The sequence below is a fragment of the Berghia stephanieae genome, chromosome 13 (assembly GCF_034508935.2).
Source record: "Berghia stephanieae isolate SIO BIC M18660-M18661 chromosome 13, UCSD_Bste_1.3, whole genome shotgun sequence".
NCBI classification, from domain to species: Eukaryota; Metazoa; Mollusca; class Gastropoda; order Nudibranchia; family Aeolidiidae; genus Berghia; species Berghia stephanieae.
The window spans coordinates 18,693,636-18,710,607 of NC_088372.1; the positions used below are offsets into that span (position 1 = coordinate 18,693,636).

The 16,972-nt window shown below is 37.9% G+C and overlaps 1 protein-coding gene across 4 annotated transcripts in view; it reads right to left on the minus strand.

Moving 5' to 3' along the window:
• Window positions 1-4,510: 4,510 nt before the first annotated feature.
• Window positions 4,511-16,972, minus strand: part of LOC144959148 (uncharacterized) — a 75,188-nt gene continuing 62,726 nt past the window's right edge. For 3 of the 4 annotated variants that reach the window (XM_078891642.1, XM_078891643.1, XM_078891644.1), the window contains one exon: window positions 4,511-12,945. In XM_078891642.1, the coding sequence (XP_078747768.1) occupies window positions 5,644-12,945 (7,302 nt within the window). In that variant the 3' untranslated portion in view covers window positions 4,511-5,643. The remainder of the gene's footprint in view (window positions 12,946-16,972) is intronic. The other variant, XM_078891640.1, reaches the window with a different exon arrangement.

Here is a 16,972-nt window from a genome sequence, read left to right on the forward strand (position 1 = left end):
GGTTAAAGTAACTTGGGTAAACTACGGATATAGTCGGTGTTAGGGTGGAGTGAGTTGTGTTTGGGTTTTTTTTTTTGTTATTAAAAAAAAGGGTTTTACAGCGCTTAGGTCATATCAGCGCCAGTAAAAAGGAAGAATATAGGATAGTAAAAAGTTATATAGAATTATACAATTAAAGTACACCCAAGAAAAGGTAAACAAAGGGGAAATTGCTTCAAACAGGCAACAGATGTAGATCCCAAGAGGCTAGGGCTATTAGTCAGTACTGACCATAGAGAATACAGGACTCCTAGTCTGTGGTACTGACCCCAAGGCGCTAGCACCTGCGGGTCAGTACTGACCATTATCATCTATTAGAGATGTTAATCGCACTGACCAATAGGTCCTGGTGTCTATTGGTCAGTATTGAAAAACAGGGGTCACCACCCGCAGACAACATCATCAGGCCTGTTCGTCAGTGCAGACAAACCTCTTCGCACTTATTCGTCACTTCCTAAAGTATTCCATTAAAAAAAAAAAAAAATTAAATTCCCAGGCCAACTTATCCCATGACACTCAGTAACACTTGGTCACTTAGATAAGTTTGATTTCTAACGTTTTAGATGCCGTTGTTTCAAGCCACCATAAGATTCTTTTTTATTTTACGTTGTCCATTCTATTTCTTTTGGTTTTTATTTGTTTTTGTTTTGTTTTGTTTTTTTTTTTTTTTGGTTTTTTTTTCAGTATATTTTCGTTATTGCTTAAATTAAAGAAAAATAGAGGAAATTATGTTATATAATATTTCTTGTTACGATTCTTTTATAATACTTTGTCCATTCTATTGATGAGGTTTTATATAAAAAATTGTCGGAACCGTGCTCGAGGTCAGTGATCGATGTGAAAAGTGACCAAACAGAACCTTACTTTAGCAAACAATACTAAAACTCTGATCTCCTTCATCACAAAAATTCTAACGGACTAGGAGAAATTTAAAATAGATATAAATGTTAATTTTAAATTAATTGGAGAAACATTATTCTCTGTGTGGCCAATTTTGACCAAATTGGCTATCTGGCAGCAGGCGCCCGATTTCAAACAACTCTCAATCAAGACTTTCTGAGAGTAAATAAAACGTTGTAAATGATATCATTAAGCCGTTGAATTGCCATAAATTTTATGCCTGTCCATTTCTGTTGATGCCTATAAAAGGCTCTGCATCAATGTCCTCAGTAGCGTTTAAGGTAAGTATAGATGATATTTGGTCCTTTTTTAATGTTTTTATTTCCGGTGGACTGAAAACACAGTTCCTTTTTTTTTTGTCATGCAAAAAGACCAAGTACTTTCATCCCAAGACAAAGACAGAAAGCATGTTGGAAAGAAGATAAAGGGGGATAGAATGCACAGTAAGTGGCTCCCTGTCCTCTATGGGAGGTCAGGAATGCCACCCAGGATTAACCACAGATGTTTTGTTTTGTTTTGTTTTTAAGGGTTTTACGGCGCTTGCAACACATTAAGGTTATATCAGCGCCAGTAAAAAGGTAGAAAATGGGATAGTAAAAAGTTCTAGAATTACAATTAAAGCATCCAAGAATAAGGCAGACAAAGGGGAATTGGTTCAAATAGGGAACAGATGTAGATTCCAAGAGTACACTATCAGTGTACTTAGTTTGAGATCACCTAACTTCTCATCCAGACACAAGCACAGGCCCCCACTAAGAGGAATACACTCAAATGTTTTACAAATCATATATAATATAAAGAAAACACAATACAATGCATAACAGAGAGATGATTTACAAGGGAAAAAATATCATCTCCCAAAACTATAACTATACATTCGACTGTTTCCCTCCCAGCCAAGGAACTCCGGCAAGGATCAGGACAAAACTAAGTAATCTCATTCCAAAACAACGACAGGAAACAATTGAATTACGGGGGGGATAGAAGACACAGCATGTACCTCCCTGCCCACTGTGGGAGGTCAGAATCCCCACCCAGCCACAGAGATGTGGTGAACAGGAAAATAAATTTAAAAAACGCACGCAAATATATATAATTGATTAAAGTAACACTTTTTGAAATGCAATGAATGTGAGTTGTAATAATGTATTACATGTCACAAAACAATCACTAAGTATGTAGTAGCTATGATATTTACGGGAACAGAACGAGAAGAATAATACTGGTAGGTATAAACGAGAAAACAACGCATCTGTACATATATCACCAAACTTTTATCAATACAAAACAACTCATAATGATTGATTTAAAATGACGTTCATTTCATACTAACAATGAAATCAGTGGATCATCATAAACTAGTGTGAAGGTGATGAATTGTTCTAAGTGTACAAACTGCTCACCATAATGTATTTTAAGTACCAGTAGTCTACCATAACAAGAATCAGGTGTTAGGATTGACAGTGGAAGATAGAAATAAAATCAGACTCCATGAAAGCGTTTCTATATAAGAAGTGTTTCACAACTCTTATTTAACTACTAGTTTTTGCGGCTATGTGTTCTAGTGGTAATACATTCACCTTCTGATCGAAGCGCAGCGCATAGTTGAGTCCTTGGAAAATGCCCTGTACTCACATTCTCTCAGAGTACTCAGGTGCAAAAATGAATATCCAGATGTTCGGAAAAAATTGTAATATTGCCTATCAAGAGTCACGATTCATCGTACATGTAAAGAATTGCGGTTGGGACCCCTTGTGAAGCGATTTGATCATGTTTAGTAGATTTTGAGCTATATAAATGCTCGAATTTTCAAGTTTTTATTTTTCGCAATCATCTATGCCGAAGCAGCAGTTCAGAAAACCAATGCCTTAAAGTTACCCAAGGAGTGGACTTTAAATTACTAGTAAATTGAGATATTTCATGAAAACACACATATTCAGTTAAAATAGAAAGAATTACTTCCCTTTTATTTCCCCCACCCCCAAGCTTTAGGGTAAAAATAGGGGGGAGGGGGGTATTGCATATTATGACAGTCATGGCCATTTGTTGACCATGTGTCAAGATGAGAAAGTATGTGGCAAAAAATAAAAATAGAGTGAATCATTCAGAATATTTCTTCCATTGTTGAAGAGTGCTTTCATCATCATATCATATTCATGACATACACTACACAAACAGAGTAATTAAAGATAAGTAGCGTCACAAAGAACTAGATAATCATGTAACCCAAAGGTAAATTAATTTCATCTAAAAGCTTATCCGCCTTTAAAGATTTGGGGTAAGCAGTGTTTTTATACAATAGAAGATGGAGGGAGGGAGGTTGTGTGTATATGTGTGTGTGTGGAAAGGGGGGGGGGGGTATTTAGAGTTATCAAAATGTTTGTTGTTTTCTTTTCAATTGATCATACAATGAAAGAATACAGGCACGTGATTGCACATTTTCCCGCTTTCGCAAATTCATAACAATAATATTATAGGGATAAAACAACACATTATATTATTTAATTACATGCGTGTCGGATTGCTTCTGTTCTACTTTATTTTACAACGATACCAATCATAATGCTATGTGTAATATTATTATACGTATTTACATTGGCTATCCACCCTTGTCTGACAAAAAGGTTTCTCTCTCTCTCTCTCTCTCTCTCTCTCTCTCTCTCTCTCTCTCTCTCTCTCTCGTTTTCTCTCTCTCGTTCTCTCTCTCCCTCGTTCTCTCTCTCTCTCACACACATACACATACACACACACACAAAAATTATATATATATATATATATATATATATATATATATATATATTATATATATATATATATATATATATATATATAAAATAACGGAGAAGGGATGAATAACACAACAGAATTAAAAGAAGGCAATTTTGCATTGCATAAAACCAAACAAGATAGATGAGGCATTTAATTTTCTCATTAAAATAACGTTGTTTTAGTGGCCAGGGTATCGAGCTGCCAACGCTTGTTCTTGGTGAAAATAGTAAGATAGCACTTTGCCTTCAAAGGGAGTGATGGGGAGGGAAAAGCACACTCAAGGGAGATAACTAATAATTTTAAAATTTATGATATATTACATTATTAACTCCCTTTGATGGAGACTACCCCGTTGCATCAACAAAGTGTGATTGACTTTGGTGAAATTGTCGTTATAGACAATGTGTGATAACTGATAACTAAAGAAGTCGTGTACGGGTTGGCAAAATTAATGATTTTGCCAGAGGCCAACATTTTCTAATCACATTACATTCTTGACTCAGCGAAAATGTTTTGATTTAGTCATACAATTAATTTCGTCTCCAAGATAATTGTTATCATCATTTTAATACATATGTGCCAATTTCTTTGTTCGAAAACTGAACAGATGCATTCTATAACTATAAACTATACAGTTATTTTACACTTGTATGTACACCAATTGTATTCATCACAACCTTCTAGTTAGCAATCATCGGTTCGAACATCATTCAAACATTTTTCAAAAGTATGAAAAAAAAAAAAAGAAAAAAAAAACGAAATAAGTTTTACAACAGCTTCGACACAGAACTCAATTTATATGTTTTTTTTTTTTTTAAAGAATGTTTTAGTCTCAAAATCCGTCGTTAACCATCAACAATAACAACCAAAATGGTATATAAGACAAGTTTTTGGATAAAGAACAATTTTGAGCTGAAACATACCATGTAGAATGGTAATTGGTTATTTTCGAAGCGGGCCTATTCGTCCCTGATACTATCTAGAATCTATTCATAAGATTTATACAGTTGACTATATTACAATATTTTACAATAGTAGATTAGAAGAGACACCAGAATCAGATTAATCGTCATTAAAAAGATAAGCAACACAAAATTGAGTGACGCTTGTAAAAAAAAATCTAGAAATTTAACCGGACCATGTCCATTTATCCCTTGAAGATAATATATGCTGGATTTAAAGTATTGGTGTTGTGCCAATAGAGGAATATTCCGTTTGTTTGTATCCCCCCCCCCCCCCCCACCGGCGACGTCAAACATCGCGGCTTCTAGAATTCCATGGCAAGTGAAAATAAAGGGAAATTGCATGAAATACATTTTGGTATCTTTTTGGATGATGTACAAATCGGTAAAAGCAATGTTCCATTTCTATATCATATGTTCTTTTTTGTTTGTTTGTTTGTTTGTTTGTTGCTTTAGGTCTCTTCCAACACAATTGAGGTTATATGAGAGACCGCTGAAACAAAAAACAAGCAATCTAACAAAAATAGTACAATTAATGAAAATCAAAATCATAACCTAAAGATATCATAAGCTAAATTATAAATAACCAAGAACAAACAGGCAGAAGATTTACAGAAAAAAAAATATCCCCTGTCAAAAATACAATCACAAACCAAAGAAGCAGGATAGGCTAGTAAAGAGAAGAAGAAACGACATCACTATCGGATCGTACACCCATGCGAACATCATAGGTATATGATTCAAGGGTGATGCTCCTATCCAACCACCCGCCTATATCATATGTTCGATTTAAAAATAATCAATGCAGTGTCAATATAATGTTCTACACAAAGCATTTTAACGGCAATTTCTGGACATTAAAGTGTTGCGCTAAAACTTGAAAAGACAAATAAACGATCAAGTAGTAATGATGTACTGACAAAAATGCAATCATGATTTTGAGTAGTGATGAATACATTAAATTATTTATCTGTTATGATTCTTGTGTAATCCCTGCATTTGCTATACTTTGTCCTTGAGAAAGTTCAGGGATCTCTGGCGAATCGAGAAGAAGACCCTCGGCAGATAAATACTTCCGGATTTGATTTCCTTGACATTGACCTTCTCCATGAAGGTTAGACACTAATTCATGAAAACTGTGAGGTCTTTGTCTGAAACTCTCTTCTCCTGAACTGCCAGGATTACTACTTAAACTTTCCGTCTGTATTTTCCTGTGGGATGGCCGAATCCTACGCCTGACCAGTTTCGGGGACGGTATACCTCTTCTCGCTTTCGTTTCTACGGGTTTGATGGTTGTTTTGTTGTCAACACCACTCGATACCACGTGAGCCACGACTTCGCAATTATCTGCTTGTCCACTTGTTTCCACTGGTTTCAACTGAACGGATTTCATCGTAGCTTTCGGCGTTTCGTAGGTCTTGTGCCAGGAGACAACTCCATCTGATGAAATTTCTTTTGGATCTTTGTTGAACTTGGATTTCATTGCTGGAGAGGAAAACGAATCAGTTGATTTTCTCAAGGAGTCCGGAGGGATTTTGGTAACGGGAGAAGAAGCCGAGGAAGAGCCAGAATCTACTGAGTTTTGTCCTTTCAGTTTCTTATCCTTATTCGAAATCAAATGGATTTTCTTTACATTATGTTGGCTACTGGACGCTTCTTTTTCGTCATTCAGGGATTTAGGAGATCCCGGTTTTCTGACTAAGGAGTATTTCATAGTAGGTTTTGTTTTCCCTTCAATAGGAGATTGGGGTGTTGTTTTGTCTTTGTTAATTTGGTCTGCAACTTTCGATGAATCTTTTGTAATTCCAAGTCTCAACGGCTTAGGTGACTTTAATTTGCTTTCCTCATTGTCACCCTGTTTGAATTTGTCCATCATTAAAGCAACACCACTACCTACTGTTCTTCTTACCCTAGAAGGACTAGCAATTGCACTTTGCTTCTCCTTAATCTTATCTTTAGAATCTGTTTTCGATTTGCTTTCTTCAACTGAAGTTGGTGACATATTTGTAGCAGAATTCGCAATTGATTTTTGATCCTTAGATTTCACGAGGTTGACTTTTAACTTAGCTCTTGAACTCCCCGGAGAAGATGGTGGCCCGTGTTGTTTTTCTAAGGGAGTTGAAGAAATCTTTGAGGCAGGGACTGGTATTTGTGAAGGAACAGATGGGATATTGGCCGAGGCTACAGACATGGGTTTGGCAGGAGTTGGTAGCGAAATTTTAGTTTGAGTTATTTCATTGTTTATGGATGCAATAGTTTCGGCAACAGATTGTGGTTTTTCTCTATCTTTATCTTCAGTTGCCTCAGTGATAGTCTGCCTATTATTTACGTCTCCTTTTGAATCATCAGGCATGTCTTCTATTTTATCTTGAAACATCGTGGGTGGATCGATCTGTACATCAAGATTATCAGCATTGTTAAATATAATCTTTCTCGACAATTTTGGAGAAGGAGTCGGTGAAGGAGGCATGCCAAATGTTCGTTCTTTCCTTAAAGCTCTATCATCCTGCATTATCTTGTTGTCCTTTACTGGGCGTATTCTTGTCCGCGATCTGGCAGGAGGAGGTGTTGAGGTAGACAATGGGTGGTTTGTTGTTGTCGCATTGATACCAGTCGGGACAGGTCTATCTTTTGATGGTGTTACACTATCTGACAGATTAGATTCCACTGAAGTATCTAGTTTGTTGAACACATTTCCGAAATCTAATTCAGGTTCTGATTTAGATCTCATTTTTACAGAGTTCGGATCGTCCGAAATTGACGATGCGTCTTGCAACTTTGAGCGAAATCTGCTAGTTTTTGGTTTAACTATTTGTGGTTTTGGTGCTGTTTGTGGTGGAGATTTAGAAACCATTGTTTCGTGAGCATTACTGTTCTGCTTCTTGTTATTGTTGCCTTGAAGGGTGATAGTAAATGTCTTTTTCTGAGTCTCTGGGGCTACATTTTCTGGCTCTTTTTCTTCTGGGAACTGATTCTTTTCTTTAGCGCCTTCCAAATCTGAATTACTGCGACTCAGTACATTGGACGTTTTGTTAACTTCATCAATTATAGCTTGGAACGATTTAGAGATGACGTCAAACTCGGAGTCTACCTCTTTATTTATAGCATCTGTGTCGTTTTGTAATCCTGAAATGTACATCGAAGAAATCCTCATTTGCATTGGTCGAAGATGTTCTGACTTTGGTTGTGGGGGTATTAGAGAAGTGACAGAGACGTTAGGAGAGTTTTGTTTGAGGTCCAAGCTGGAGTGGATTCTTTCTAATTCCGACAAAGCACTTGAAAGTTTCGACTTCTTTCTATTGTAATAATCATCAAATGATGCTGGTGTTTCTTGTGAAACTTTTGAGTCTGGTGAAAACTTTCGCAAAGACGATAGAATAGTGTCAAGACTACCTTCGTCCGCGGAGTGGAGTTTGCTCTTTATAGAATTAATTCTAGACTCTACGCTGTGTGCAAGATCTTTCAAGTCATCCATTGACTTGTTCACTTCTTGGAGTTTATGTGACTGCTGAACAGGATGTTGCATGGGTGTGAACTTTTTAGGCTGTGGTTGGTATGTCCAGCTGGTTGATTGTGTGTTTGGTCCTCTGGTTGTGTCCATGCCGGTTGAATTACATGCTTCCAACTCTGAAGTTCCGTACAACGAATCAGGTCCTGGCTGATAGGAAGTTGGCTTAAAACTGGCCAAAGCTCTTTGGATATCGTCTAATGCGCTTGGACCGCTTTGGACTCCTGACTTTGAGAGAAACGATTCTTTTCTAGATTGTGGAGCAGAAAGTGACGACTGATTCTGTATCTGCTGATACACAGGGGCAGAGATAACGGGAACATGTTCAGATGAAATACCGAGCGAAGGCACCGTCATTATGAATTCTCTTGAAGAAGATTTAGGTGGAAGAGGAGGAGGAGTTTGCTCTTCTGTGTCTGTTTCAACAACTAAACCGGTTTTCAAAAGTTTTTGTTTTAATAGATCTGGGTCGAGCTGGTAGCTGTTGGTATTACTGGGATTCATCTGAGACTGCCTGTTTTGCTGTGTTTGTGAATCTTTAAACATGTGATTGCGTTGCTGTTGGTAAAACTGCACAGGCTGCTTTGAGGGGAGGACGGGTTGCTCTGCTCGCATTTGCATGATTGATCCCGACTCCAACTTTTTGGCTTCAATTGAATGGATATTCGAAGGAATCTGAGGTTGGGTTATGAATGTTGCCTTGCCGCTTTCAATTTTATACGGTTGATTTGCATTGTGTGCAACAGAAGACCAAGTACTCTTTTCTGTCGTGCGCTTCTTTGGACTCAACTGTTGTTGTCGCTCCATTGAGGACCTTATGTCGTCGAGAACTTCATCGAGTGCGTTGGAAGAACTAACTTTTGCTTGGTCTACAGTTATTGAAAGCGGTGTTATGTTTGGCGTGTATAAAGACTTTGATCTTTGTAATCTTTCTTTAGATGATATTGTTTGACGCGGTTGGGAGGGTAGCGTGGAGCTATGAGCTGACGATGTTAATTCTACTTGATGCGGTTTTAACAAACAGTCTTCAACACCACTTGCGGTAGAATAATGATCACTTTCACTATTCGGGTCAAATGATGTCATTTTTTCTATTTCTTTCCAAAACGGATCCTCAGAAAACGGTATCGTTTGCAAAGTTCGCGCTTTTACTCTTTCAATACTAACTGCTACTCCAGCTGTTGTACTTTCCAAATTTGGTGACCATACGTCTGACTCTTTGATTTTGTTCTCTATGCCAGTAATCATACTGGACCAGTCAACAGGTTCTTGATTTGTGTTTGGAGAATATTTGGATGGTCTCGAAATGTTGGCAGAAGCCGTGGACACAACGGATCTCTGATCATCCTCTGACGTGATTGTCGCAGAGTCTTGGTCAAAACGGCGTCTGAGATTTACAACGGAGTCCTTGATATTTGCAATCTCGTCTAATTCTTCTTGATACTTTGACGATCTGTCTTCGGGTCTAGTCAAAGCGGTTAGTCTATTTGATCGTCTTATAACTGGCGTGCCTTCATCTTGGGATTGAGGCGCGCTGTAATTCTTATACGTTATTGCTTGTTGTACAGGTTGAGCCTGTATGGCTTTTATTGGTCCCTGATTATGAGATAAAGACGGATTTTGATTAGAATAGAAATGGCGGAGATCGCTTGCGGAATTGGATGCGTTTTTATCAAGCCTTATGTTTATTGGACCTTGAAGCATTGAGCTCATACTCTGCGACTGTAATTCCAACTTAGGACCAACTGGAGGATCATGAATTACTTGAAAGAAGCGTTTGGCATTTGTCTCAATGGATAAAGCGTTGGGAGAATTTGGTTCTCCTGTGCTTAGGTTTGTGGTGCTGGAGCTTATATCTTGATTATAAGAGTTTGCAAGCCCTTTTTTACTTAGTAAAACTGATTTTCTTATTTCACTAGGCAACATTAGTTGCTCTCCTTCTTGGCGTTCTTGTATAGCTGACAGGTTTAACACTTTCTTCGATCCATCGTTGTTTATGGGTTTCTTCATGAACTTCTCCCATTTTTTAACACGTTCTGATACTTCAATATCATAATCCACGTCTGAAAACATCCCTTTCTCCATCAAAGGTACTTCCAGGTTTGACCCAGTCGATGCCAAATTGACATCACTGGTGCATCCCCTAGTATATGATTGATCAGGATAAAGGCTGTGTCCCATTATGTACGGAACTGATTCCAAATAAGGCACGTTAAGTTGGCTATCCGACTTTGAAAGATCTTCTCTATCTAAGTGATCACTTCCAGGCCTTGAAAGACGGGCCGCGTCGTAAGATAGCTTTCTTTCTGAAAATGGAACGACATCTGGTTGAAGGTGGCGATAAGCATCACTTTGTCTACCCTCCTGGGACTCTTCGAAGCAATCTGAGGCAGATCTTGCAATATGGATTGTGGGAGGGACCAACGTTTGTTGAGAACCTTGAAAATGGGCCCTGTTCCCAAGTGATACATGAAGTTGTGAGTTTGGATTTTTCGCAAATTGAAGACTTGGTTGCTGTTGCTGCTCTTGTTGCTGTTGTTGCTGCTGATAGTGGTGATATTTTTGATTGAATGGCAAATTTGATGGTTTAGAAATATTAGTATAAGGAAAAGTCCCATTTGTGTTTCGAGAGTCTAAAATAGTGGAGGGTTGAGTGGTTGGTATATTTGATAAGCGCTTAGCTTTGGCTTTGTCTATTTCACGGTCTAAATATTGAATGTTTGATTCAATCAACTCGTCTAACGAGTCTTCGCTGTATTGGTTAGACAATATTTGGGGTATGCTACTTTTTGGTATTTTGTGCTGCTGAGTCAAAACAGGTTCCTCATGTGCTGAGCTCGTTGAATGAAAACGCATTCCTGCCGAATTAGGATTACCGTTTCGTGACGCTCGGAGTTCTTGGAAAGAATATGATAGTGGTTTTGCTTGTTGTTGTTGTTGTAACTGGTGCTGTTGATATTGTTGTTGTTGTTGATTATTATGATGTGCAGTCATATCTTTATTTTGGTAAGCAAATGTCGGTACCTGAGTGGAAGATTTAACTCCTCTTTGTGAAAACTGATTCATTTTCGGTGAATTTGGGAAGGGCGGAGCATCATGTATCGAGTCAGCAGAAGGGATACGTCCTTGAGGCATGAACTGCCGTTTGTTGACTTCAGGAGAGCTGTTATATAAGGCACGAGAGATATGTGAATGATGTTCGGGTATAGTGTTGAAGGATGGATGGTTTGATTGCACAGGCTGCTGTACTGAACGCGATGCCGATCTTTGTGTTGGACTTTGCTGTATGACCTGGCCCAGCTTATTCTGGGTTATATTAGCATCTTGCTGATTAAATTGTTGACCCGGCTGAAAGACTGTTCGATTTGGTGCTGCATTGGAAACTAAACGCTGTTGATATTGCGGTTGTTGTTGTTGTTGTTGTTGTTGTTGTTGTTGTTGTTGGTGTAGCTGCTGCTGCTGTTGTTGCTTCTGTAGTTGTGGGCTGTTGGTTGACATGCTGAAACGATTTGCGGCATTAAATGGTGACCCGCTACCAGGAAAAGGACTTATGGCAACTTTGGGACTTTGCTGCAATTCAAAGCTGCCATTCCTGCCACTACTCCCTCCTCCTCCCCGCGTCAAATTCCCTTGGGTTGACAGAGGCCTTGGTTGCTCGCCAAGACCACTTTGTATAGCTCGCTGTCTTAATCGAGATATCCTTGACGCTGGCGTATTTTCTTCATCCGATGTTACCGACATATTTATTCGTTTCTTTCTCATCTCCTCCAACTTTTGAAACTTCTGACTACTCCTGCTTCCGGTTCCTTCTCTCGATCCAGAATTATCTCCCCCACTGCTACCCTTGTCATCAACGACACCTCTTGAAGACATTACTAAGCTGTTTCTAGTAGACGACCCGCCGCCACTGAGATCTGCTGCACTGTGCCTCTTTTCCAAACTTCTCGTCTTGTCTGACTTTTTGACACGGCGAACAACCAGTGGATTCTTCACCCATTTTTGTCTATCGCTATCCGAATCAGATTCTTCCCGCTTCTTTGGTTGGTGAAATATTTCATCATCACTCTCGGAATCTGGCTTATAGTGTCCATTATTTATATTTTGAAGTTCTCTCCCCTGTTTTCTGCCCCCTTCTCTAACTTCCATAGACTGCCTTATCCTTCTAGAAGGTCCTTCACTTCTCGATCTTCGTTTAGCTTCTGCTTTATCAATTTCTTCAGTTACTCTATGCACATTGGTCTTATTTCTCTCTCTCCTCGAGTTCCGAGCTATGGCTCTCTCGGCCATATTGTCGGTGTTACCGCTGCCGACTTTGTTCTTGTTGTAATCTTTACTGCTGTCCTTCACATTTTCGCCAGCAGTTTCAATAAACCGAGCACGAAGTTGCTGTTGCTGTTGTTGTTGTTGTTGTTGTTGTTGTTGGGGTTGCTGCTGTTGCTGAGATCGTTGTTTAGACCCAGAACGGGCCGGTATGTTGTCGTACAATGAGGTATCTGTGGGTTTTACTGGGAATTTCCAGTGATGCTGCTTGAGAGAATTGTCTTCTTGCTCTAACCGTTGTTGATTTTGATGTTGTTGCTGTTGGTTCTGTGACTGAAGTTCCTCATTCTCCCTTTGACGTTGACGCTCCTGCTGCTGACGCTGTAGCTGTTGAAGTGAGGGCGGTGGCTGCGGCAGATGACGCACGAAGGTGAAATTTTGTGTCTGGTCTATAGTGGCCGACTGGTTCTGGACCTTGCCAAGACTCCTCAGCTTCTCGTCGGCGCTCTGAAAATAAACGGAAACAATAAAGATTGTTAAGACAGGTTCTTTTTTATTGGTTTTGTGTGACCCTTTGCCTAAGAATATAATATCTTTGTTTTGTTTTTGTTTGTAAGGGTTTTACGGCGCTTGCAACACATTTAGGTCATATCAGAGCCAGTAAAAAGGAAGAAAATTGGATAGTTATAACATTCTAGACGTACAATTTAAATGACTTGAGGGAAAAGTAAGACAATGGGGAAAGGTTCAAATAGGGAACGGATGTAGATTCCAAGAGCACGCTATCAGTGTAATTTGTTTGAGATTACCTAAAAGTCTCACCCAGACACCAGCACAAGATTTCCTCTGTGAAGAATACACTCATATGTCTACAAATCATATGTTAAAAATGAAAAGAATAATAGTACATAACAGAAAGATGATTTTCAAGGAAATAAATATATCTCCCAAAACTATAACTATACATTCGACTGTTTATCCCCAGCCAAGGACTCCGGCCAGGGTTAGAACAATACTAAATTATCTCATTCCAAGACAAAGGCAGAAAACAATTCGTAAAACAGCTACAGGGGGCTAGAAGACATAGCAAGTACCTCCCTGCCCACTATGGGAGGTCAAGAACCCCACCCATAGATGAATAAGATCAATAAACGTTAATTTATGATTCAAATGTTACGAAATACGAACTTTGCGTCTTTTGAATTGTGAGAGTTTGTATTTATTATTCTTTAAAAAAAGATTTTAACCTCAATTTCATATTTATGATTTAAAAACCGTAGGGGCTGCCTGAAGCCTGTGATCGTAAAAATACTAACGAAAGTGAAAATGGAGAGACTTCGCATAGGAACCATTCAGACAATGGACGTTTCGGGTACAAAACAGTATACTGCAGTATATTGCAACCACCATTGAGTACAGACGATACAAGTGGGACGGTGGGTCATCATTAGTAATAATATGTGTGGGTGTCAAAACGTGATTCTAAGATTAAAATGAACTACCATTTCCATTCTCTTTAATAAAACAAATTTATGAATATAAGCATAGGGCGGACCCACATGGAGGAGACCTAAGGACAATATCACAAGGACAGCCCCGATTCCGATCTCCTTGCTTGTGAGGCAAAATACTTTCGAGATATCGGGACAGCCTTCACCCCCCCCCCCCCCCCCACCCCCAACACCACCCTTTTCTCCCTTTCATCATCAAAGCCTCAATAAATCTGTATCAAATCTACTCCCAACCCTCAACGACTTCCTATAAACCCTATGAGATCGCGACCATCCTCATGATGACTAGTCCATGAGTTACTATTGATGCTATGCGTTTAGGTAAAACACCCACAACATCTGCCAGCCAGGTAATAACAACAACAACAAAAAACAACATACCAACACATAATACTGTATGATGGAACCTAAAACGTTTATGGTCTGATTGACATAATGTGGTGAGAACTAGTCCAAAAATAATGACAAAGAGCTGAGTGACGTCAACATCGTTCCAACTATATCATCGACTCCAACACCTGTCGACTCACCAGCGCGACTCACTTATTGTGAATGCGCACTTGGATAAAGGCAGTGACCAGATAGATACAGATAGACAGGCGGATGGATAGTTTGAGTAAAACATTGTTTTTCAAAATGGTGGTTGTTTCTATGGAGCGGATGTTATTCTCTTGAAAACAACACATGTTTTATCTTTATTGGAAATAAACACTGTAGTATCTGATAACACGACTTTAAGAAATTTAATCTAATAAACATAAAAACTCTTTATAAAAATAAACTCTCTTTAAACCTCTTTAAAAGGGAGAGAGAGAGAGAGAGAGAGAGAGAGAGAGGAGGGAGGGAGGGAGAGAGAGACTGGAGGTACAGAATCAAGAAATTGGGGAGGAAACAAAATACCTGCATATTTATAATATATAACTGAGCAGGCATTATGGAGAGAATAACGAAGGGTAGTGTGTAGTAGCAGGACAAGGTAAGGAGAATATAGAAAGGTAGATGGCGAGATTGAGAGAGAGAGAGAGAGAGAGAGAGAGAGAGAGAGAGAGAGAGAGAGGGGGGGGGGAGAGAAAGAGAGAACTAAAGGTAGATATAGAGATAGAGAGGGAGACAGATGGTTAACTATAAAGTTGGATTGACAGATAGATAGGTAGATAGAGAGATAGAGAGACAGATAGATATGCACAGTGGCGGTTCTAGCCTATTTATAGTGGTGGGGCAAAGATGATTCGGTCATATATATATATATATATATATATATATATATATATATATATATATATATATATATATATATTTCAACTTTAAAAAAATAAAATATTTCAACCACAAATAATCACATTCACCATGAAATGACAATACCAGTAGATTTTAATTATTCCAAACGTAATCAAAAATGAATCACGAAAGAGAATACAACAAAAAAAAAATAAAGCGACGAGACAAAATGCGACAACACCTTGACAATACAAGTCTATTTCGTTCACTCGAAAAATTAAAGAGATGCTTTAATCCCTCAAATACCAGCCTGTTTTTTCAAGTTATAAGCTGTATTACCATGTCCGAAATAATCTAATTTAAATTAGATAATTTTAAAAGTTAGTACTTAAACTTGATACTTCGTACTGAAATCAATTTGTATGTATATTTGATAGATTGCGAATCACCATGCACCCCGTAATGCATAAACCAGGATACGCTCCTGTTCTTTTTTATCAGCCCCCCCCCCCCTTTCCCAACGGCTCCACTCCGCCCACATCGTCATCTCATCGTCACGTCGCCTGACGGTGATTTTGCTGTCTGGCCTCTCTAGTTCTAGGTCGGGCTAATTCAAATGAGCCCACCTTATAAACCAGTGAGCACTAAATAGAGATTTTGGCAAACGAACTTTTTCTTCTTTATTGCCTTACTTGTGCTGGTACCATTGATGTAATAACATTGGGAAGGTTCCAGTATTGAATTAAATTTATCAATTTACTAATATTATATCAAGTTAGTATTAACTTGTGTTGTTTTAATATATTTGTTTATCCATTTAAATTATTTTTTTTTTTTCTCGTTTTCTCTAGTGCTTCTCAAAATTCATTTATTTAAATTGTTGTCTTATTTGTTTGTTTTTTTTGTTGTTTTTTTTGTTTTTTTTTTGTTTTTGTTTTTTAAACAAATTAATTTGTTCCTTTTTTTAATTCTTAAAATAATTACCGCTGTATTTTTATTGCCAGACTAAATATTTTTGCAAAACAATGTATTTTCTATTGCATTCCCTCTAATAAAACACTTTTATTCAGAAGTCACGACTAAATAAATTATAAAATACAACCGCCATTTTGGTTTACTCAACAATTGAATTAGTATACGAGAAATACTCTTCTGAGAAAGGAGAGAGTTGAATTCTAACTAAGTTATAGAGGAAATAAAGACGTTTAAAGGAAGGGTGGGCAGATTCCGTACTTGCCCGTCCTGAAGCTAATACATACATAAGATAGTTCGCGATGAAGAGGTGGGAAGCTAGGGGTTGGTTGGGTAAGGAGTAAAGATAACACGGTCGTTATTGTTATAGTCTAACGAATGCATGAGGAGAGATTGGTAGCATTATTTTGTCTTAATTGTATTGTATGAATTATTGGCGAAAGCCTAAGATTAAGTAAACTTTGTTTTTATTTGTCTTTTTTTGACTATGGAACTGATACTTGTCATAGCAGACCTGCCTACTTGAAATAGGAAAATAAAAATCGTAGTTTTCAGGGTTAATAAATTCGTAGCTATTTTAACTATCCTTTAAAAAAAATCACCGGAATTTTCGTCTATTAAGGTATCAAATCTTTAAAAAACGAGAAAAACGGATTGGAAACGTAATAATGATGGTGATGGTGGTGGTGGTAATAGTGATGGTGGTGGTAGTAATGATGATGGTAATATTATTATTGTTATTATTATTATTATTATTATTATTATTATTATTATTATTATTATTATTATTATTATTATTATTATTATTATTATTATTATTATTATTATTATTG